Source organism: Canis aureus, chromosome 12, assembly GCF_053574225.1.
Source record: "Canis aureus isolate CA01 chromosome 12, VMU_Caureus_v.1.0, whole genome shotgun sequence".
Classification (NCBI taxonomy): Eukaryota; Metazoa; Chordata; class Mammalia; order Carnivora; family Canidae; genus Canis; species Canis aureus.
This window is the reverse complement of record NC_135622.1, coordinates 3780517-3805335: the sequence shown is the minus strand read 5'-3', so window position 1 is coordinate 3805335 and position 24819 is coordinate 3780517. Positions and strand designations below refer to the sequence as shown.

General features: G+C 42.2%; 1 protein-coding gene across 1 annotated transcript in view; it reads right to left on the bottom strand.

Annotated features, from left to right (window-relative positions):
- THEM4 (thioesterase superfamily member 4) overlaps nt 1–24819 on the bottom strand; it is a 54793-nt gene that overhangs the window by 21540 nt on the left and 8434 nt on the right. Inside the window, exons 2-3 of the mRNA XM_077844342.1 lie at nt 14549–14950; nt 9397–9580 (exon numbers count right to left, since the gene is read on the bottom strand). Coding sequence (XP_077700468.1) covers nt 9397–9580; nt 14549–14950 — 586 coding nt within the window. The remainder of the gene's footprint in view (nt 1–9396; nt 9581–14548; nt 14951–24819) is intronic.

Genomic DNA, 24819 nt, shown 5'->3' with positions numbered 1-24819 from the left:
GTCCTTAAGCCATAAAAGGCTTACTGGTTTTGGTTTTAGGAATGACTTAAGGCATTCCTGATTTAAAAGAAACAGGAAAAAAGATTTCAAAAAGGAATAAAGTCAGGAAAATTTACTGTTTGTTTCAGCCGAAACCTGAGAAGGTATTTGAAAGGAATTTTTAAAAAAGCTCTATGGCCACACTGGAGGCTGATATTCAGAGCCTGATATATTTTGTTTTGTTTAAGAGACAGAGAGAGATTGAGCATAGGATAGGGGCAGAAGGAGAGACAATCTTAAGCAGGTGCCATGCTCAGTGGGGAGCCCAAGGCAGGGCTCCATCTCATGAGCCTGAGATCATGACCTGAAGTCAGACACTGAACTCTATCACCCAGAGGCCCCAGGAATTTTTTTTAAGATTGATTGATTGATTGATTTATGATAGAGAGAGAGAGAGAGGCAGGCAGAGACACAGGAGGAGGGAGAAGCAGGCTCCAATGCCGGGAGACCGACGTGGGACTCGATCCCGGGACTCCAGGATCGTGCCCTGGGCCAAAAGCAGGTGCTAAACCGCTAAGCTACCCAGGGATCCCCTGAGCCACCCAGGGATCCCCCCCAGGAATTTTTTAAAAGGCCTCTCTGTTCTATGTGATCCTGGCTCCTCCATGGGAACTTCTCTTTGACTGAAAAGAAACCCCCTTCTTGAGCCCCTACTGATGATATGGTCCACCAGCTCTGTCTACCTCCTCTGTGTCTACATGAGTTAGCTAAGTATAATATGGAACTTAATCACCTTCCACCTTCCATTTAGTTCCCTGGATCCTTTGATACGTCTTCCCCCTTCAAACTCCTACCTTGTCCAAATTTTCTCCACTCCTGCCACATTTTCCCTTCCTACTTCAGCCTCCCAGCTCCCTAAAGCTACTCGATCTTCAGGCCCCTTCCTCTACTAGGGGCTCTCCAGGGACCCAGAGACCCCAAAGCAACTCTCAGAGGCTGCAAAGAAACAAGGAGCTACATGGAAATGGGGCAAATGAAAACCTCTTAGAAGTCTTCTACACAAATATTGGTAAAAAGCTTTAGCTGAGTACGTTAACCGTAACTTACTCCATCTGCCTGAAACACAATTTGGATTCAACTGTTCTTATAAACTGAGTGTAGATTTCTGTTTGCATTTGTCTGTATGTTTATGTATGTCTACATACGAATCTTCTGGATTTGGGGAATTTTTTTTTTTTTACCTGTAGATGGCATTACTGTAAAAAGAGCTCTACGTAATTAGCTTTAAAAAAAAAGTGCTTGGGGGGCACCTGGGTTGCTCAATTGGTTGAATGTCTGCCTTCGGCTCTGGTTGTGATCCTGGGGTCCTGGGATCAAGCCCTACATTGGGCTCCCTGCACAGCCCAGAGCCTGCTTCTCCCTCTCCCTCTGCCTACTGCTCCCCCTGCTTATGCATTCTCTGTCAAATAAATAAAATAGGAAGGAAGGAAGGAAGGAAGGAAGGAAGGAAGGAAGGAAGGAAGGAAGGAAGGAAGGAAGGAAGGAAGGAAGGAATGATTTTTAGAAGTGCTTGGGACACCTGGGTGGTTCAGTGGTTGAGCATCTGCCTTTGGCTCAGGGCATGATCCCCTGGTCCTAGGATCAAGTCCTGCACTGGGTCCGCTACATGGAGCCTGCTTCTCCCTCTGCCTAGGTTTCTGCCTCTCTTGTCTCTCATGAATAAATAAGTAAAATCTTTAAAAAATAAAAATGCTTACATAAATTAAGTAATCCTTAAACTCAGAAATAAAGAAACCGACCTAAATGTTTTTCAAGTTCATAGGACTTGAGTAATCTTTGGTAAATAGATACATTGTTTACTAAAACAACAAGCACTAACCCAGAAAAACAGATATACCTTCAGAGTTGTCACCACTAAATGCAGACATACAAACTTTTTCTACCTGGTTTACTAGTCAAATGAGCTCATGTTATCTGTTATAAAAAACCTGGTAGCTAGAAAAATAATGAGGGGCTCCCGGGTGGCTCAATGGTTGAGCATCTGCTTTCAGCTCAGGTCATGATCCCGAAGTCCTGGGATCAAGTTCCACATCAGGCTCCCTGCAAGGAGTCTGCTTCTCCCTCTGCCTGTGTCTCTGCCTCTCTCTGTGTGTCTCTCATGAATAAATAAAATCTTTAAAAAAAAGAGAGAAAAAAAGAATTTGAGATGATGAAATTCTCATGAGTAATGTAAACACTGCTAAGAACAAATGAATGAAGTAGATATAAGCTAAATGTTTATAAATGAACAATTATATGTCTGCTTAAAAATAGTTTCTTAAATCTCTTTGGTAACTTACATTCCTAGAATTTTGCTACGTGATAGATAATCTCTAAATATCTAAACCATTTCGGGCAGACCCGGTGGCTCAGTGGTTTAGTGCCATGTTCAGCCCAGGGTGTGATCCTGGAGACCTAGGATCAAGTCCCACATGTCAGGCTCCCTGCAAGGAGCCTATTTCTCCCTCTGCCTGTGTCTCTGCCTCTCTCTCTCTGTCTCTCATGAATAAATAAAATCTTTAAAAATAAATAAATAAATAAATAAATAAATAAATAAATAAATAAATATCTAGATCATTTCCAAATAAGATAAAATATTGAAACATTAATCGCTAAATATGAAGTCTAAATTTACCTGCTTGTGGCCTCTTATAGAGAAGCTAAACATATTTGGATTTGTTTGTAAACATGTCTTGTGCCACAGTGAAAAACTATGAGAAAGTGCATGCTCCTAGAAATTATGAAAATATATTCACAAAAAAAATTTAAAAAAGAAAATATATTCACAAGTTTGCCAATCTACACAACGCTGGCATGACATAGTTCATAACTGCTTACTTCTTCACTTTCATTAGAAATTAAGATTTCTATGAGTTAAGAATTCTAATATATATCATTAAAAATACTAAAAATAATAAGAGGAACAACTCTGTATATAAAGCAAGTAGAATGTATTTGTAGTGAGAAAAGGTAGACGGTATGGAGATGTATTTTTGTTAGGGATGAAAAAGAGTAAATTTGTCTTAAAGCAGAGTAACTAGTTGCTTCAGAATGAAAAGAATAAAGGACAAACTAAGTAGATAAAGTTGGGGAGAAGGGAGAGGGAGGGGGGAGAAGGGGAGAGAAGGAGAGGAGGACAGGGAGAGAGGAGGACAGGGAGAGGGACAGGGGGAGAGGGGGAGGGGGTAGAGAGAGAGAGAGAACACCTTACTTGTGTGCTCAAGGTGGCTAAAACTGAATGAAATTATTACAACGGGATTTTATTTTTAAGCAATCACTACGTCCAACATGGGGCTCTAACTCACACCCCCTAGATCAAGAGTCACATGTTCCACCAACTGAGCCAGCCAGGTTCCTCTATTATTAAGAGTTTTAAAAATAAGTTTTAATAGAATGCCTGTACAAAGTTAAAATTTAACCACTTTCATCTATTAGAAGTACACAGTTTTCTTGACTACTGGTCCGCCTTTTTTTTTTTTTGTTAAATATTTTATTTATTTATTTATTCATGAGAGACAGAGAGAGAGACAGAGACACAGGCAGAGGGAGAATCAGGCTCCACACAGGGAGCCTGATGTGGGATTCGATCCCGAGTCTCCAGGATCACGCCCTGAGCTGAAGGTGGCGCTAAACCGCTGAGCCACCCAGGGATCCCATGGTCTGCTCTTAAGAAGAAATTGAGGAAGGTTTTTCTTTACCTTTTAAGCAATCTGTCTAGAAAGCAAAGATTTTGTACCTTACCAACATCATTTCCTGTGCTCCCCTAGATCCCCTAGATGTTGTCTTTTCCAGGTCTTAAGAAACGGAGTCTTCTCTACTAACAGAGCTAAGTTTTGTTTTGCTGTGTTTTAATAACTAAATACTCTTCTGGTTTGCCTCTGACACCTTTTACCATCACTCTGGTTAAATAAGAACTGCTGTTTCACAGTGACCTATTTATTAATAAGATGTTCTAAAACGCTTCATATTTGACAAATTTCCCCTAACCAAAGTCTAAGTCAGGTCTGTTTGAACCCAGACTAACTTTGGGATTTCCCAGCATGTTCCCTGTAACATCTTCTAAAGGACAAATATTAAGTATTTAAATTGTGTGAAATTCCTAGAAATCTACTATGTCCTGGTAAAATGTTACCAGTCATAATTCTAGTCATCTTAAAATCTGTGCCACAGAAATAACCACATTTCCTTGTCATTGACATTAGAAGGAAATGTCATCAGATCTTTAACTGTGGCCATTTTTAGGTCTTTTTGTCATTTACAGACAGTTGTTTTATTCTGATGATTTTGCAAAAGTGTTTCATCTTGGGGGCTCTTCTCCGCTCGTGCTCTATTTCTCTCTCTCAAATAAGTAAAATCTTAAAAAAAAAAAAAAAAAAAGGTGCTTTGTCTTCTAAGAGATTCAAGAAAAGGACTGTTTTCTGATAAGCACACTTTTCTGATAACTTTAAGCCATACCACTGAACTGGGTAAGAATTTCCATAACTCTGGTGGAAAACTCAAAAACTCAAACCTGCCAAGATCAAGCAAAACAAGAATCAATTATGTGGGACTAAATGAACTGACAAAGATAAACAGAACTGAAACATTTATCTTTCTCCTTACCTGATCTCATCAGAATTTGGAAATGCTTATTGAGTATTCTTATTTTCATAGTAATATATTTACTCGTAGAACATCTGTTCCTTAGACACAGATATGACCAGTTTCAAATAACTAAGGCTGACTTTACAGAGCTAAGAAAGCCCCTTCAGAACATGCTTGGTATCTGGCTTACTGGGCTCCTAGTATTATAGTGGGTAAAGACGGTCACCTCTTGGCAGCCTCAGGAAGTTCAGAATATTTGGGGGCCCTGAGAAGAGAGGAATGCACTCAAATTCATAGGTACTACAGGCAAGGACAGTTGGTTGTTGGCTTGGCTTCTGGCGTTGAGTGGCTTTTGAAAGTCCATTCTGAGATTCTTAACAAAGGGGGCTCCTGGGTGGCTCAGTACATTAAGCATCTGCCCTCTTCTCAGGTCCTGATCCCAGGGTCCTGGGACAGAGAGCACCGAGTGGGGCTTTAACATCTAACCTAACTGCAGTGTCAACCTTCCCCAGAAACTGGGGTTTTACATCTAACCTAACTGCATCAGTCAGGAATTTTCTGGTCTCTCTCCATCGCCAAAGGCAAATGAGGTCATCTGCAAGATAAGACACCCTGCCTGCCCTTTCCCCTAAGTGATGGTGACCTTGCTTGGAATCCTTTCTTTTCTTTTACTATTAACTCCCTGCCCTGCCCTCCTTCTTATAAAAATCTTCCATTTTGTACAATTCTTGGGAACACCTCTCTACTTGCCAGATGGGATGCTGCAGGATTCACAAATCATTTTTTTGTTGTTGTTGTTTATTTGAGAGAGAGAGAGAGAGAGAATTCGAGCAAGGGCGAGGAACAGAGGAAGACGGACAAGCAGACTCCACACTGAGCATGGAGCCTGACGTCGGGCTGGATTCCACAACCCTGAGATCATGACCTCAGCTGAAATCAAGAGTTGGATGTTTAACCGACTAAGCCACCCAGGCACCCCTCACAAATTGTTTAATAAAGCCAATTAGATCTTCAAATCTGCTTGGCTGAATTTTGGTTTTTGGCAGGGCTCTCAATCCAATATCTAGAAATCCTAACTGTCCTATTGACTCAAAAACAGTCCATGGTTTGTCCCAACTATTAACTTTTGTTTTTCATTCGTTTCCATAAAAATGCTTATTAAAAAGGTGACTACTCACACCGTGTAGAGCACCCCCCCCCCCACAATACTACCTCCTGAAATGACACAAAACTATTTAGCTGAGCTGACGTATTCTCAGGACTAACAGACTGGTGCAGACATGAAACTTCTTGGTGAAGCTTCAAAGGCAGGAATGAAGGATCACATAGTATGCCAACCCTAAATATGGCTCTTTGGCATCAAGATTATCGTGAGAAAAAAAAAAAAAGATTATCGTGAGGAAAAACAGACACGGGAACTTCTGGAAACATCTATTGTGTTTTCACAATAGATGGGAAAATTTACATTTTCCACACATTTTTGTGTGGGAAATTTATATTTCTAAATGAAATCTCCACTTGTAAGGGTATCTCCTCCTCTGTACTAGACAGAAGGGAGGACTCTAAATTGAAGAAACTCTTCTCAATGAAGAAAGCAGCCTGCCTAACAAACCTTACCCTGTTAATTCCACTTTTCCTGGTAACCTCCCTGCAGCTGGCCCCCTTCCCTCCAGCTTTTTGGCCTTTAGCTACAGATGGTATTTAAATTGGTGGCTAAGGCCTCTTGGGGAGTTACTTTTCCTGGGTATCTTCACATACACCTGAGGTATACCGGTTCAACTTCATTTTTACAATGTTTTGATGTTTTGCTTTTCTTTTAAGAAAGCAATGGGCAGGAAAGAGGATGGTTCACTATTCCTCCCAATTTCTAACCAGAGATTTTGGGACATTTTTGGGAATAAAAAGTCCTCTTTGGGGGATGAAAAGAACAGAATAGAAACTACGGTCAATAATTTTTTTTTAAAAGATTTTATTTATTTATTCATAGAGATGCAGGGAGAGAAAGAGAGGCAGAGATGCAGGCAGAGGGAGAAGCAGGCTCCACACAGAGAGCCTGACGTGGGACTCGATCCTGGGTCTCCAGGATCACGTCCTAGTCTGCAGGCGGCGCTAAACCGCTGCGCCACTGGAGCTGCCCTATGGTCAATAATTTTGTGATAACAATGTGTGGTAACAGAAGGCAGCTAACCCTTAAATCGTGGTGAGCACTGAGTAACACATAGAATTGTTGAATCACTATGTGGTATACCTGAAACTAACGTAACATTGTTATGTCAGTTTTACAAAAGTTCTTTTAGGGGCATCTGGGTGGCTCAGTGATTGAGTGGCTGCCTTTGGCTCAGGACATGATCCTGGGGTCCTGGGATGGAGTCCTACATCAGGATTCCCGCAGGGAGCCTGCTTCTCTCTCTGCCTGTATCTCTGCCTCTCTCTCTGTCTCTCACAAATAAATAAAATCTTTTAAAAAAAGTTTTTTTTTTTTTTTTTTTTAAATAACGTGCCTTTATTTTTTTACATAGCACTCATCACCGTCTGACATACTTTGTGTTTAATGGTTTGCCTCTCGTCTCTATGGTGTCAGCTCCACGAGGGCAGAGATTTTAGGTAAAGAAAACAAGTCAAAGCACAGAGCACCTTAAACAGGTCCCCTGGTTTGTTTCCTCTCTCCCTTCTTTCTTTTCTCTCTTCTTCCCCAAGTATTTACATGGCACATAACTAAGTACCAGGTACTGTTCTAGGTACTGGAGACCCATAGAGAATAAAACACAAAAATCTCTGCCCTTGGGGTGCCTGGGTGGCAGAGTGGGTTAAGCCATCTCAAGGTCTTGGGATCATGAGATGGAGCCCCGTGTTGGGCTCTGAGCTCAGTGCAGAGTCTGCTTGGGACTCCCTCTACATGTGTGTATCCTCTCAAATAAACAAATTAATTAAAAAAAAAATCTGCCCTTATGGAGCTCATAACCTGATGTGAGAGACAAAAACACAGTTTGTCCAATGGTGATAAGTGCTATAGAAAAAACAAATGCATCTGAAAAAATGCTTATTAAGGGAAAGAAAATAATCTGAAAAGGCCAAATGCTATATGAATCCAACTATGTGGCATTCTGGAAAAGGCAAAACCATGGACACACTGAAAAGATCAGCGGTTGCCAACAGTTCAGGGGGAAAGTGTTGAGAATGATGGAAACATTCAGTTTGATACTTTAATGATAGCCATCAGTCACCACACATTTGTCAAAACCCATAGCACAATGCAAAGAGTGAACCCCAATGTAACCTACGGACCTTTGTAACCTATGGTTAAGAATGTTATCAACAAGGACGTCTGGGTGGCTCAGCGGTTGAGCATCTGCCTGTCTGGGTGGCTCAGAGGTTGAGCATCTGCCTTTGGCTCAGGGTGTGATCCTGGTCCAGGGATCGAGTCCTGCATCAGGCTCCCTGCAGGGAGCCTGCTTCTCCCTCTGTCTATCTCTCTGCCTCTCTCGTGAATAAATAAAATATTAAAAAAAAAAAGTTATCAACAGTAGCTCATCAATTATCAATTACACTATCACAAAATGTTAATGATGTGGGAAATAAAGGCAGAAGGAATGAAGATAAAATTAAATCACCTTAAACCTACAGCCAATTGAACAATACTTGAGGTAGGCACATTATGACATTCCTCCTTATAAAAGTCCTTTTGAAACTTCCCTTATCTTTACCTTCCCCAACCCCAAGGTATAAAATCACTTGCTTCTCCTAATCCTGGGGCAGCAGGGAACAGCAGGCAGCAGCAGCCACAGCTCCTTCTGCCCACGGGTCCTGTCCTTGTGCTTCAATAAAACCACCATTTTGCACCAAAGACCTCTCAAGAATTCCTTCTTGGCCATTGGCTCTGGACCTCACCAACCTCATCAACATTCAAAAACTGCATCAGTTAATAGGGGAAGCTGGGGTGGAGGGAGTGTAAGAGGATATGTGAACTCTGTACTCTCCATTTATTTTTCTGTAAGCCTGAAACTATTAAAAAAAAAGTTTTCATTAAAAAAATAAAAAAGCACACACAGAAAAACAGGAAATGCAGTGTGTGTGTACCAGAGGCAGGGTAGGTTGCCTTGGGAGTTTAGAGTCTGAGAGAAGAAAGGTTGATGTCAGAATGCTGAGCTTCTTAGGGTGACAGAGCCACAGACTGGGACATTGCCTCTCTCTGTGTGTCTCACGAATAAATAAAATCTTAAAAAAACCAAAAAAACCAAAAAAACCACAACTTTGCTTGAAGGAAAAACCACCTTAGCTTGACAACAGCCAGGCCTCCAGGATCCTGAGACTTCTTTTTTTTTTTTTTTAATATTTTTATTTATTTATTCATGAAAGACACACAGAGAGAGAAAGAGAGGCAGAGACACAGGAGGAGGGAGAAGCAGACTCCATGCAGGGAGCCTGATGCGGGACTCATTCCCGGGAATCCATCCCAGGACTCCAAGATCACACCCTGGGCAGGTGCTAAACTGCTGAGCCACCCAGGGATCCTCCTGAGTCTTCTTTAGCATAGGAAAGTCCTTTTGGAAACTTCCCTTTGTCTCTACCACCCCATTCCAAAGTATAAAATCAACTGCTCCCCACAATCACAGTGTAGCCTTTTCTGCCCATGGGTCCTGTCCCCATGCTTTAATAAAACCACCTTTTTGAATCAGAGACCTCAAATTCTTTGCCATTGGCTCCAGCCCCAACATTTCCACATCAGTAACCAGTGCAATATTTGTTCTATATTTGACATTTAAATATTCTTTATGATAATGTGGCTGTTCTTACCAGGAAAAAAGATTTTGACATCTTCAATCCTTTCAGGAGGGTTACATTTATATGAAGGCAAACGTTTCCAAGAGCCATCTTCACTTTTCTTCATGAACTGGTCAAACAGGAGCCTCATGTCCTCATTCCAGCTGGGATTGGGGAGAGAATGGTCCACATGAAGGACTTCAGAAGAAAATGACCTCTAAAGGAGAGAAGAGAAAAAGAATGGGAAGTAAACCCTAATTCATAACATATTCTCCTATTTTCTGAGACTGTTTTGCTGCTGCTCCTCTTCCCAGAAGTTTGTCACTTCAGAGTGCAAGCAAATTTCAGGAATCAGCCAGTACAACCTCTTTGAGAGAAGATTGAGAGACAGTAAATGATTTGCTCAGTGTCACCCAACTACCTACTGACAGAGCAGCATTAAGCCCAGGTCTGCGGATTCCTTTCTCTAAAACAAAACAAAACAAAACAAAACAAAACAAAACAAAACAGTTAATCAATCCTAGGTGAGCCAGGAGGAACTGGAGATAAACAAATGAAGGACACACATTCTCCTCCATGTAAAAGGGTTTACCAGTGGGGTCTGCAGAGGAGCAGGGGTGAAGGTGTTTATCTCAGATGGGGGATGGGGAGAAGTTCTTGGACTTGAATCTTAATGATGATGTAGGAAAGATGTCAGGGTTTGAAGCCAATGGCCAAGAAAGAATTCTTGAGCCATCTCTAATGCAAAAAGGTGGTTTTACTAAAGCACGGGGACAGGACCCATGGGCAGAGAGAGCCGCAATGGGGTTGTGTGGGGTGGAGATCATATACCTTCAAGTTGGGAGGGGTTAGGGATAGCATGTAAGTCTCTTGATGAATTTTGGAAGCAAAGTTTCCAGAACTTTGAGCTGGCTAACTGTTGTTGGTGAAAGGTCATTTATTACCGTCTAATAAAACCTTAGTCATGAGACCCTGCAGATGTATATGGTGGATTGTAGGCTTGGGGGATGGCTCTTGGCGGGTAGAAATAAAGTAAGTCTTCAAAGGAATTTTGAGATGTTACATAGACTTACAGGATCCTGGGGGTCGAGCTAAGATTGCCTGTTGCCCTCAGCAAAGTACTAACATAGAGGCAGCTGAGTTCCTAGAGGTCACTCTGTCTGTTTTAAGGACTTGTCAATGAGCTGTAGAGAGTAAAGACATTTAATAATTCTCCTTCTGCCTTTGTTTCCCACATCAGTTACACAAGCAGAAATCAGGCAGCTTGAAAGGGTAAGGGAAAGCTAAGGGAAAACCATATGCAAAAGCAAGGAGGCAGGACACAGTTTCGAGGGGCCTTATGACAACCAACTTATGAAACACTTATGAAATAGGTACTAATTATTACCCTCATTTTACAAATGATGAAACTAAGGCCTAAAAGAAGCTTGGCTTTGGGGTGCCTGGGTGGCTCAGTCAGTTAAGCGTCTGCCCTCGGCTCAGATCATGATCCCAGGGCCCCAGGATTGAGGCCCTGCATTCATTCATTGGGCTTCCTACTCAGTGGTGAGTCTGCTTCTCTTTCTCTTTCCCTCCCCAACTATCTCAAATAAATAAATAGAATCTTAAAAAAAAAAAAAAAGAAAAGAAAAGAAAAAAGAAAAGAAAAGAAAAGAAAAAAGAAAAGAAAAGAAAGAAAAGAAGAAAAGAAAAGAAAGCTTTGTTTCAGTGCAAGGGGAGGAGCAGATGGCTGTAGAGATGCAGACAAGGGTTTGACTCTGAGAAACTTCCATACTAAGCTAGTTGGCCTGGTCTCTAGCTGCAGTTGTTCCCAGAGAGATTTTAATAGGAAAATAACAAGATCTAATCTAGCCATCATTAAGAAAGAGAGTGGGAGGAACCAAGACTGAATCTAAGGACTCTGTGTCAAGGATTTTAGAGATACATTTTAGAGAGAACCCAAGTGAAAAATTATGACTGCATGAAACAGATAAGGAGTAGGGAGGAGTTAAAATACAAACACCAGCCCCAGGTTTCTGAATTACACAACACAGTGAATGACAGAGCCAATTACCAAGAAAGGGAATGTAAAAAGAAGGCAGAGGTTAGGGGGACAGGTGCTTGGTGTCAAAATGGCTTCCAACCATGCTATTTCTCTGCAGCACTGCGCAATGCTACTACCATTCCTGTACCAGAGGCCCTGGAAGAGGATAAAGTGTAACTAACTATGGTGTTGGACAAAGCAAATGGCCACAGGCACCGGAAAGGAAAACTATTTTTCTTTTTTAAGCTTCAGTAGAAATCTTGGAATATTTAACAGGTGACTCTAGGATAGATCAGTTCCAGTCTTTTACGGACCAAAGTGACAGAGATAATTGAAGACTTTTAGGAACTAGAATGACTCACTTGGCTGTGAGTTCTCCTACCTGATTTTAATTTGGAAGTGTGGAATTTAACTAAATTGTGTGAACTTTAAAAAATCTGCTATCTGCCAGGTTCTGTGCCAGGAACTGGTTAAGACAGAGAGAGAAGACTTATGCCCTGCCCTCAACTGCTTGCAGCCTTGGGTGTGAAAAATATCCTAAAAGAAGTACATATAGACACAGAAGGACCGACTGGACATTCAGTGAAAACTTCAAAAACACTGATGCAGTGGTTTCTAAAGGATACAAAGTTCACTTGCTGTCCCAAGCAAAGGCACAGGGAGATGACACCTTGGGGAAATGCCAGTATTTCGGTCTTCACAGAGGTAAGGTGCAAAGAGAATAGCAGCCAGATATGGATGGCAGAGTAGAAGGGGAACACACCACCAAGGCTCTTTGACCTTAACAGAGGGCTTATATTTCATCAGCTAGGTCAACGTTTCCAAAGGCCAAAATGAAAGCTGATTTTAGGTAGCACAAAGACTATGGCACATGTATTTTTAAATGCCTATTATCGAAGGATATAAATAACACATCACACTTAGCATCTCACAAATGTTATTCCTTAGGATGAAAGCTCATTAAAGAAAGGTAGTCTTTAAAAAACCATGAAACTGATATTTGAATGATGAAATACTTTTTTCCACTACAGGGAACCTTATGGAGTTTTAAGCAAAGTTTTAGAAACCTCCCTCTGGTGTAAAGGATGAACTACAAGGTGTGAAGAATGGCAGGGAAAGCAGTTTAAAAAATTGTTGTAGAGATCCAGAGGATATACGGTTAGAAGCTAAACTAGGTAGAGAGAAATGAAGGAAAAAAAAAAAAAAAGATTTAAGAGACATTTAAGATAATATGACTAATGGATGTGGAGACAGACTGATCATGGGGAAAGAGAAACAGGAGAGCCTTGGATGATTCCAGAATTGTAGCCTTGCAGATTGGGGTGGAAAGAGGAAAGGCGGTTTTTGTTAGTGTTTGCGTGTGTTAGGAGGGGGAAGAGGAGTGGATCTATTAATTTTAGTTAGAGGCATGTTGAGTTTAGGACCACATGAACACTGATGTTGTGAAAAAAAAAAATAATGAAAGTTTCAGGTCAAGAGAGTGAGAACTAAAGGATACTTGATGTAAAGGCCTTGTAAATTCCCAGCATAGACTGTGTACTTGAGGGATAAATATCAGGGATTATCATTACCTTTTGTAGCCCTCCGTAGAGAAAAAAGTCTTACTTGATCTTTGGTTATGTATCTTTCAAGTGGGACTTGTTAACTAAAGTTATAACTTCTTTTTAGTGTGTTTCCTTTTAAGATTAAGTTACCGAACAGGAAAAAAAAAAAGACAAAGTCTGTAAGTACTACTGTCAAATATTCTCAACACAGACTACAAGGCACCAACATATAGTTAAAGGTACAAATGTGGGCAGCCCGGGTGGCTCAGCGGTTTAGCGCCACCGTTGGCCCAGGCGTGATCCTGGAGACCCCCCGATGGAGTCCCACATCAGGCTCCCTGCATGGGGACTGCTTCTCCCTCTGCCTGTGCCTCTTTGCCTCCCTCTCTCTTTGTTTCTCATGAATGAATAAATAAAATCTTTAAAAAACAAAAAAGGGATCCCTGGGTGGCGCAGTGGTTTGGCGCCTGCCTTTGGCCCAGGGTGCGATCCTGGAGACCCGGGATCGAATCCCACGTCGGGCTCCCGGTGCATGGAGCCTGCTTCTCCCTCTGCCTGTGTCTCTGCCTCTCTCTCTCTCTCTGTGACTATCATGAATAAATAAAAATTAAAAAAAAAAAAAGGTACAAATGTATTTTTGTTGTTGTGAGAGGAGTACAGGACATCTTTCCCAAGGTGAAAGATGGCACAGGACTAATAACTAATCTGCACAGGTTATTCTTTAAAATCAAGGTTCTTGGGATCCCTGGGTGGCGCAGTGGTTTAGCGCCTGCCTTTGGCCCAGGGCGCGATCCTGGAGACCCGGGATCGAGTCCCACATCGGGCTCCCGGTGCATGGAGCCTGCTTCTCCCTCTGCCTGTGTCTCTGCCTCTCTCTCTCTCTGTGTGACTATCATAAATAAATAAAAAATAAAAATAAAATAAAATCAAGGTTCTTGCTCAGAGCTGTTCCCTACCTCTATGTCCCCTTAGTAATTCATTATAGCATATAGTACTTACTAATTTTGCAATTTCATCCTTTTCTCCCAAACTAGATTGTGAGATCCTTGAGACAAAGGCTTTTCTCACTAATCTTTGTATCCTCACAGACAAATGTCTTACTTATTGTTGGAGCCTAATTAATAATAATGGAATACTTCAGTACCAGTAAAACTTAGGGGCACCTGGGTGGCTCAGGTCAGGATCCCAGGGTCCTCAGATGATCCCCTACATCCGGCTCCCAGCTCAGTGGGGAATCTGCATCTCCCTCTGCAGATCCCCCTGCTTGTGCTCTCTGGCTTTCTCTGTCAAATAAATAAATAAAATCTCAAAAAAGAAAAAAAAAGAAAGAACAGACCAAACTTATTTAGCACCAACGCCAGACAGTGCGTTACAAGTCACCTCGTTTTACTCTTCCAACAGCCTTTAAAGTCGGGAAAGCGGCCCTGTGCAGCGCGAGGAGGGGCCCCGAGGGAGAGGCGCTGCTGTGCCCGCGGGCGCACACCGCGAGGGCCGGGGCGGGGATGCCCAGGCCAGGTCCCAATCCGGTCACGGTCTCGGCGCGACCAGGCCCCAGCGCGGCCCCAGCAGCCTGGCCGGAGTCCCTCCCCGCCCGGCCCGCCCGCCCGCCCGCACTCACCCCTCCCTTCGGGCCGCGGAGGGCCCAGGAGCGCAGCAGCCCCGCGCAGCCCCGGAGCATGGCTGAGAGCGCGGGCGCCGGCGGGAACGGCGCTAGGCCGGGGCTGCCCTCCCCTCCCCTCCCCTCCCCTCCCCTCCCCTCCCGGGCGCGGCGGGAGCACGTGACCCCGGGGGGCGGAGCGGGCGGGTCTGGGGTCTCGTGAGACTTGGTGCCCAGGTCCGCGGGCTGCGGGAGGGGAGGAGGCGGCCCGCCCCGCGCGGCCGAGCCCTGGGGCTCCCGGGCCTCCTTCCCGCTGGAGACAAGGCCCTGGGGCGGGTGCAGCGCACGCGAGCGAGGGTCGGTGCAGCCCGCGGACGTCCCCCGGGGTCCGGGCGGTGGTGATTCCCAGAGAGGCTCCCGCCCCTGAGCGCATTCGGAGGCTCAAAATGCTCCTCTTCCTCCTCTTCCGCTGCTCCCCGTCCCTCGCCCCCCTAAAGCCCAGGGCAGAGTTAAAAGTCCTGAGTCAGGCTCCCCTCCCCCGCCCAAAAGAAAGAGAACTCGTAGGAACACTTGAAGGATGCGTGAATCCCCAGCTTTGGTGACAGACCTGAGCTCAAACTCCGCTCCACACCCCGACACCTGGTGTAGACTCTCCAGCCTGCTGCACCTGGCCTCCGAGTCTCCCTCTGCTGCGCGCCGAGAGTGCACAGAAGGAGTCACGGAGTTAGGAGTCAACACAAGGCCCCTTGCTTGTACCCTGCAGGGGCTGCCCCCAGGGGGCACCTGTACACCTAAGCCTTCCGCTCGGGTCTTGCGAGGTCCTGGGATCCAGCCCCGCCCCTGGGGCTCCCACCTCCTTGGGAGTCTGGTTTTCTCCTCCCCTGACCCCTCCCCCCTGCTTTTGCTTTCTTTCTCTTAAATAGGTCACTAAAGTCTTAAAAAAAACAACAACAACAAATAAAAACTGCCCCAGGCCAGTGGTGTGGTGGCGCTTACTCCTATTAGCTCACGAGGGAGCTGACTTGAAAATTCAGGATTGACTACCCAATCCTTAAGTACTGCCATTATTAAAATTGAAATTACGGCAACTTGGAGGGACACCTGGGAGGCTGAGCTGTTGAGCCTCTGCCCTCGGCTCAGGTTCCTGATCCTTACGTCCTGGGATCAGGTCTCGTCTGCCTGAGTGTATCTCTCTGTCGCTCGTGAATAAATAAATAAAATCTTCATAAATAAATAATGTCAACTTGCAATTAAATAAGTCATATTAACCAAGACCTACAGCTATCTCACCCCTGATCTCTGGAAAGAGACTGTGTTCACCAAGTCTCCCTATCAGGAATTCACTGACCATCTTGTAAAGAAAGACCCACACCAGAGTCTCCGTGCAGAGGACCCAGGCTCCAGCTGTGGCTACCACATAGTTTTATACAAGAAAAATAAAAGTGAATTAAAGCTTGTTAAAAAAAATAAATTAAATAAATAAATAAATAAATAAATAAATAAATAAATAATAAATAAGTCATATTAAAAATGTAGGTGTTCAGGAGTGCCTGGGCGGCTCAGCTGATGGGGCGTTTGCCTTGAGCTCAGGTGGTCATCCTGGAGTCTCAGGATGGAGTTCCGCCTCTGGCTCCTTGCTTGGTGGTTAGTGGGCTTCTCCCTCCGTCCCTCCCCTGCTTGTGCGCTCTCTCAAAATCATTAAAAAAAACCCCAAAAAACAAAGGTGTTTGATACTAAAAGCTGTAACTTCCTAATTACCACGTTCTGCTACTACCTGTGCTCTTGGGGTTATTTACCCCTATCCTATCTATGCGGTAGGGGTGGTAGACATATCTCCCCAACATCAACTTTCTGTTACATCACCTGGCGGTTTGAAATCCGCTGCATGGGAGTATTCATTCATATTGCAAAATAGGGCCTCGTCTCCCTTTTTTATTAAACATTTACCAATATACCATAGTCCTAGTCCATCCTAAATTGAGATCTTAACACCCTAGGGTTACTAGCATAATAGGTTATAAAATTGCTTACACCTGGCACATCATTCATGCTATTTTTCCACCAACCGCCTCTGTCACCATTTGAGGTAAAGGTAGAACTTTGAGGATCATTATCAGGAAAGATTTATCAGGGGTAGTTAAACTTGGCTTTGCGCTTGGTGCTAAATTCAGAGAGATCCCATCTACGTCTTTTGTGAGCAATCTATGAAGCTAATTTCCAATTATTCCAGCACCCTTTGTCAAAAGGCTCGCTTTTCTCTGTTCAATTGTCTTTGTATCTAAATAAAAAACTGGTTATCCATACATGTTTATGTCTATTGCTGGACTCTGTATCCTGTGCAGTTATCTTTCTTGATGCTAATCCCATACTGTCTTTATTTCTGTGGCTTAATAATTGGTCTTGATCATTTTCAACTTTGTTCTTCTTTTTCAAAGTTGTTATGGCTGTTCTAGATATTTTGACTTTCCATAGGAATTTTGGAATCGGCCTGTCAATATCTACAAAAAAGCCTGCTGGGATTTTGACATCTCAGCAAATAGAGTCTTCTCATGAAAGTTGTATTTTATCAACAAGTCTCCTTATGAACCAGTTATATCTTCCCAAGTATTTAAATCATATGTAATGTCTTTTAGCAATGTTTTGTAACATAGGTCTTGTTCATCTTTTGCCATATAGACATACCTTGTTTTTTTTGTGATTCTCTTTATTGTGCTTTGCAGATACTGTGTTTTTATGAATTGAAGATTTGTGACAACACTACATGGAGCAAGTCTATTGGTGCCATTTTTCCAACAGTATTTGCTCGTTTCGCGTCTCTGTGTCACATTTTGGTATTTCTTCAATGTTTTAAACTTCTCCATTATTATCATATTTGTTATGGTGATCTGTAATCAGTGATTATGCCTGGATGAATGCTCAGATGATGGTTAGCATTGTTTAGCAACACAGTATTTTTAAGTTATATACATTACTTTTTTTCTTTTTAAGTTTTAGTTATTTATTCAAGACAGAGAGACAGCATAAACAGGGAAGAGAGTCAGAGGAAAGGGAGAAGCAGATTCCGTGCTGAGCAGGGAGCCCAACACAGGGCTCAATCACAGGACCCTAGGATCAACACCTGAGCCAAAGGCAGACACCTAACTGACTGTACCACCCAGGCACCCTGGTACATTGCTTTTTTAGACATAATGTTCTGGCACGTTAAATAGACTACAATGTATGTAAACATAACTTTTACATGCATTGGGAAACCAAAAAATTGATTTGACTTGCTTTATTGTGATATTCAGTTTATTGTGATATTTACTTTATAGTGGTGGTCTGGAACCCAACCTGCAATATCCTAAGGTATGCCCGTATTTATCTTTAAGTATTTCATATGTATGATGCTATTGTAAATATTATTTTTTATTTCAATCTTGACTGTTCACTGCTAGTATGTGGAAATACAGTTACTTTTTAGGGGTGCCTGTGTGGCTCAGTTGATTGAGCATCCAACTCAATTTCAAGTGATGATCTCAGAGTCTTGGGATAGGACCCTGCATAGGGCTCTGCACTCAGTGGAGAGTCTTCTCTCTTTCCCTCTCCCTTTGCCCCTCCCCCTACTCTTACTCTCTCTCTCTCTCTAAAATAAATAAATCTTGGGATCCCTGGGTGACGCAGCGGTTTAGCACCTGCCTTTGGCCCAGGGCGCGATCCTGGAGACCCGGGATCGAATCCCACGTGGGGCTCCCGGTGCATGGAGCCTGCTTCTCCCTCTGCCTGTGTCTCTGACTCTCTCTCTCTCACTGTGTGCCTATCATAAATTAAAAAATAAATAAATACATAAATAAATCTTAAAAAAAATACAGTTCTTTTTGTATATTAATCTTATATCTGTAGACTTGCTAAATTCATTGGTTAGTTCTAGTAATTTCTTAATAGATTACATTTTCTACATAAATGATCATATTATCTGTGAATACTTTCACTTCTTTCTTTACTATCTGGACAGCTTTTGTCTCTTTTTTTTGCCTTATTGCACTGTCTAGAATCTTCAGTACAATGTTGAATAGTAGTGATGAAAGTGGACATTCTTATCTTATTGCTGATCTAAGGGGGAAAGTATTTAGTCTTTCACCATCAAGTATGATCTTAGCAGGAGGGTTTTTGTAGATGCTCTTTAACAGGTGGAGAAGTCCCTCCCATTCATCATTTGCTAAGAGTTTCTGTTAATGGGTGTTGGATTTAATCAAATGTTTTTTCTAAGCAAAAAAAAACAAAAAAAAACAAATGTTTTTTCTACATATTGAGATGATCAGATGGTTTTTAAAAAATTTTCTTTCATATCAGGGTGTCTGGGTGGTACAGTTGGTTGAGCCTCCAACTTTTGGTTCCAGCTTGGGTAGTGATCTTGGGGTCATCGGATTGGGACCCACTTTGGTGTCTGCTTTCAATAATTCTTTTTTTTTTTTTTTTAATTTTTTTTTATTTATTTATGATAGTCACAGAGAGAGGGAGAGAGAGGCAGAGACACAGGCAGAGGGAGAAGCAGGCTCCATGCACTGGGAGCCTGATGTGGGATTCGATCCCGGGTCTCCAGGATCGCGCCCTGGGCCAAAGGCAGGCACCAAACAGCTGCGCCACCCAGGGATCCCTGGTGTCTGCTTTCAGTGCAGAGTCTGCTTGAGTTTCTCTCTCCCTCTCCCTCTGCCCCTAGTGTATACTCTCTCTGTCAAATAAATAAATCTTTAACAAATTAAATAAAATTTGTTTCATATCATGAATTAAACTGATTGTTTTCCTTTGTCCCCTGACCATGTGTTTCTAATGATCTCTACATGTGAATCTATTCTTCACAGCAGAGATTACATACAGTGCTAAACACATGATTTATAGAGGAAGAGCTATAGCATTTCAAGACTGAATGTGTGGAGGAGACCAGTGCCAGGTATCTTTATGTTTGCTAAAATAAAATTTAGAGAGGTAACTGAGACTTGTGCTCAAAAGAGAAATTATATATAAATAATTCAGATCAAATTAGGACTCAGTTGTTGATAAACAAAATCCATATAAGTATATGTGGTTTCAAATAAAGAAATAGAACAGATAAAATAAAAAAACATTTATGTGCATATGTGTAAACTGAAATGTGGTATAGGCATGTATATGTCATATGAATATATATATATATGCATATGTCATATGAAAGATAGTGTGAGTCATGATTAAAGGTGCGGGTGTGGGGGTGCCTAGTGGCACAGTTGGTTGAGGATCTGGCTCTCCGTTTTGGCTTGGGTCATGATCTCGGGGTTGTGAGATCTAGCTCCATATCTGGCTCTGCACTTAGTACAGAGTCTGCTTGGGAGTTTCTCCTGTGCTCTCTCTCTCTCTTTCACTCTGTCTAAAATAAATAAATAGGAGCACCAGGGTGACTCAGTCAGTTAAGCATCTGCCTTTGGCTCAGGTCATGATCCTGGAATCCCAGGATCAAGCCCCTGCTCTACAGGAAGCCTGCTTCTCCCTCTCCCTCTGCCACTCCCCCTGCAGGTGCTCTCTCTCTCTCTCTCTGTCAGATGAATAAATAAAGTCTAAAAAATAAATTAATTAAATTATTATTTTTTAAAGTGTGAGTATGGATTCCAGAGTCAAACATCTGGACCTGAACCCTGTCTCTGACACAAAATGTGTGGTCCTGGGTAAGTTATTTAACTACTGTGCCTCAATTCCCTAATTTGTGAAATTGAGATTAAAACAGTACCTACCTCCTAGACTTTCGGGAAGGAATAAATGAGATAATGCAAGTCCTGGAAACAAAGCAAATGTTAATAAATATTAGCTATTATTGTGTATTACAAAATACATGTAAGATTTAATTCATGAGTACTGCAGGCCATTAATATCAATGTGATATTGCCTTGGGGGATGTTTCTATTCCCCACGCCTTTTCAGCACTCCTGGGAATACCTAAAATATGCAACAGATGTGTTCTGCTTAATCATTTCCTGCCATTCTTATTACAAACTCCTCCAGGAAATCATCTTACAATAGCAAGTAACGGACATTAAATGCATAGGTGACATTTGAGAATTGAGACTTTATACCTTCCCCACATGCAGCCTGGGGAGGACTATTGCCCTATTTCTGGTGGCTGAAGAAGTCAGAAGCCCTTGGATCTGTTTCCTGGCTGGGTTCTGCTGCATGATGGTTCTTGCACATGCTCAGAGGCCTCCGTTTAGGGCATTACCTCCAGGCAATTCTGTAATCTGTGGTGGATCCTCAGCTCACAGCGTGGCTTTCTGGGTAATTTTGAAACCTGACACTCTTCTTTCTCACTCATGATAGAGGAAAAGGAGAAAAGGTCTAAAGCATGATTCTTTTTCATTTTTTTCTAAGATTTTATTTTTAAGTAATCTCTGCATCTAATGTGGGGCTGAAACTCAGAGCCCCGAGACCAAGAGTGGTATGCTCCACTGACTGTACCAGCCAGGTGTACCTTTTGCATTATTTTTGAGATGTAATCCACATATAACATTATATTAGCTTTAGAGGTACAACATGAATTGATAATGGGTATATATTGTAAAAGGACCATCATAATAAGTCTAGTTAGCCGCCATCATCACACATCATACCACTTGAGTTCTGAAGGTGAAGCTAACCTTGCTTTCTTGCTTTTCTGGGATAAAACCACGTAAAGTAAAAAACAAAAACAAAAAACAAAAAACCCACGTAAAGTCCTCTGGAGGGGCAAGGTGAGAAGAACAAGCTGACTCCCCACTGACTTAACCTTTTGAACTTACAGAATACAGATATAATAACTGTTTTATGTCATTTTATGCCCTTCTAACAGCTGTATCAGTTCTGGGTTAGCTTCACTTGGTTGATATTTCCCCTCAGTATGGGTTAGATTTTCCTGAATATGTATGCCTGGTAATCTTTGATTAGAAGAAGAACCGAATGTCAGACATTGTGAGTTTTACCCTGTTGGGTACCTCATAGTTTTGTATTCCTGTAAACCCTCTTGAGCTTTGCTCTGGGATGCAGTTAATTTATTTGGAAATATGTAATCCTTTGATCTTTTTGAGTCTTGCTTTTAAGATTCCTCAGGAAAGGCTAGAGTAGCATGTAGTCTAGGGCAGGGTTTCTCAAACTCAGCACTACTGACTTTTGGACCACAGGTGCTTCATTGTCAGGAGGCTGTCCTGTGCACTACAGGATATTTACTGACATCCCTGGCCTCCCCACTAGATGCTGATAGCAACTACTGCTAGTCCTGATATAAAAAATATGTCTACATGTTACCAAATGTTCCCTGGAGGAGGGGAGCAAAATTACTCCAGATTGGAACCACTGGTCAACTACTGAAGAAAGACTATCTGATGTTCTGTGAACCATGAGGTTTTCTGGTTTAGCTGGGGACAAGCTCTTTTCTGGCTCTCTGTGATTGCTAGGTGCGGTTTCCCTGATTCTCTCAATGGTTCTTTCCCCAGTGAATGGGGTAGTTTCCTTACACATAGGCACCAGTCAATACTCTGAATACCCTTCAGAGATCTCAGAGTGTTTTCTCTGAGAAAAGGAGAGGTCTCTCCTCTCTGGTACTCGGTCCCACAAACATGGCCACCTTAGGCTCCCATACTCTCACCTGGGTCCCCTTCCCTAGGCCACAGCCTGGAAACCCTCTTGAGTTCATTGCAGGGCTCTCTCCTACAATCCCAGTCTCTCAGAAATCATTGTCCTCTACTGCCTGATGTCCAGTAACTTGAAGATTGTTGTTTCATATAGTGTGTGTGTGTGTGTGTGTGTGTGTTTAGGTGGGGAGAGTGTTCTATAAGGTGAGAGGGTAAATCTATTTAATCCTTGTTACTGCATCTTGGCCTCAAGCAGACCCTTAATTTGTAACCTTGAATGGGGGGTGTCTAGTTTCTTGATAACCACCGCCCCCCACTCTGGTAAACTTTCATATTACGTTTCTAAAAGTTGTGAACTTAGGCCTTTATATATGCATATATATATATTTTAAAAGATTTTCTTTACTTATTCATGAGAGACACAGAGGGAGAGAGGCAGAGACACTGGTGGATCCCCTAATTGGGATCATGCCCTGAGCCAAAGGCAGAGGCTCAAACACTGAGTCACCCAGGTCCCCAGGCCTTTTTATAAAACAAAAGTCAGAATGACTATGAACATATAAGGTACAGTGGACTTTAGATCTTGCAAGTTTCTAGACCTTCAAAAATCTTAACATTTTCCAATATTACAAATATATCCAGTCTCTGCCAAAATGTGATAAAATATAACTGAAAACATTTAAGAGATACTTAAGGAACAATGAACATAATTGAATTTTGATTGGATCTCAAACTTATGTTTCCTGGTTAGAAATTTAGGAATCATTCTTGACCTCTCCTTGTTCCACAACCCCTCCCCACATTCAGCTAGCAGATACTCTTGAGTTTACCTTTTTTTTTTTTGAGAGAGAGAGTGTGTGTGTGAGCAGGGAGGAGCAGAGGGAGAGGGAGAAATAGAATCGTAAGCAGGCTCCAAAATCAAGAGATGGATGCTTAACTGACTGAGCCACCCAGGTGCCCCTCCACATCATGTTTCATGTCTTTGATTTCTTGGTTGACTCATTCATTGTTTAATTTGCATATTATTTAACCTCCATGTATTTGTGTTCTTTCCAGATTTTTTCTTGTGGTTGATTTCTAGTTTCATAATGTTGTGGTCAGAAAAAATGTATGGTATGACTTTGATCTTTTTGAATTTGTTTCGTGGCCTAATATGTGATCTATTCTGGAGAATGTTCCATGTGCACTTGGAAAGAATGTGTATTCTGCTGTTTTAGGATGGAATGTTCTGAATATATTTGTTAGATCCATCTAGTCTGATGTGTCATTCAAAACCACTCTTTCTTTGTTGATTTTTTGTTTGGATAATCTGTCCACTGATGTAAGTAGAGTGTTTAAGTCTCCTACTATTATTGTATTACTGTTGATTAGTTCCTTTATATTTGTTATCAACTGTTTTATGTATTTGGGTGCTCTCATATTGAGTGCATAAATATTTATAATTATTATATCTTCTTGGTGGATTGTCCCCTTTATTATCAGATAGTGTCCTTTGTCTCTTGTGACAATCTTTGTTTTCAAGTTTATTTTTTCTGATATAAGTGTTTCTAACGTGGCTTCTTTTTGACATCTGTTTGCATGATAAATGTTTCTCCAACCACTCACTTTGAACCTGCAGGTGTCTTTGGGTCTGAAATGGGTCTTTCCTGTCAGCTTATAGCATATAGGATCTTTTTTTTTTTTTTTTTTTATCCACTCTGTCACCATATGCCTTTTGATTGGAGCATTTAGTCCTTTTATATTTGAAGTAATTCTTTTTTTTAAAATTTTTATTTATTTATGATAGTCACAGAGAGAGAGAGAGGCAGAGACACAGGCAGAAGGAGAGGCAGAGACACAGGCAGAGGGAGAAGCAGGCTCCATGCACTGGGAGCCTGACGTGGGATTCGATCCCGGGTCTCCAGGATCGCGCCCTGGGCCAAAGGCAGGCGCTAAACCACTGCGCCACCCAGGGATCCCGTAATTCTTGATAATATGTATTTAATGCCATTTTGTTACTTGTTTTGTGGTTGTTCTTGTTTTTTTGAATCTCTTGATTTTCATAGATATACTTAATTCTACTGCTTTTGTGCCTCCTATTTTTCATACTCTCACTTATGATCTTCCTTTCCACTCAAAGAGTCCCCTTTAATATTTCTTGCCGGTCTGGTTTAGTGCTCCTGAATTCCTTCAGTTTTTGTTTTCTGAGTAACTCTTGATCTCTCCTTCTATTCTGAATGACAGCCTTGCTGAATGAGTATTACCAGCTGCAGATTTTTCCCATTCAGTACTTTGAATCCATCATCCTAAGGAAGGATGCATTCTTGAATTGTTACCCCCAGAGGAGTACACCAAAGTGAGAGTCTGGATGGCAAAGGGTGCAGGTTGGTGTGGGGCAGGTGGTGAAGAAAGGGGCAGTTCAGAAGAGGACTGTTTCAGGAAGAAGTATCATTCCTATGTTGATATAGAGGTACTGGGTGGTTCTTATAGTCCTTTTAACCACATGGGAAGAGGGAGAGTTCTGCCTTTGGTGGCCAGGGAGAGGGCATTGTCATTTTCTAACTGTCATAAGCTCTTGCCACATGGGTTCCCTTTCAGGGAATGCCCCAGACTCTTTCCTGCCTTGGCCCTTCTTGTATGTTGTTCCTCTCCGCAGTACTCTTACCCCCACCTCCACCTCTTTACCTGGCTAATTCCAATTTA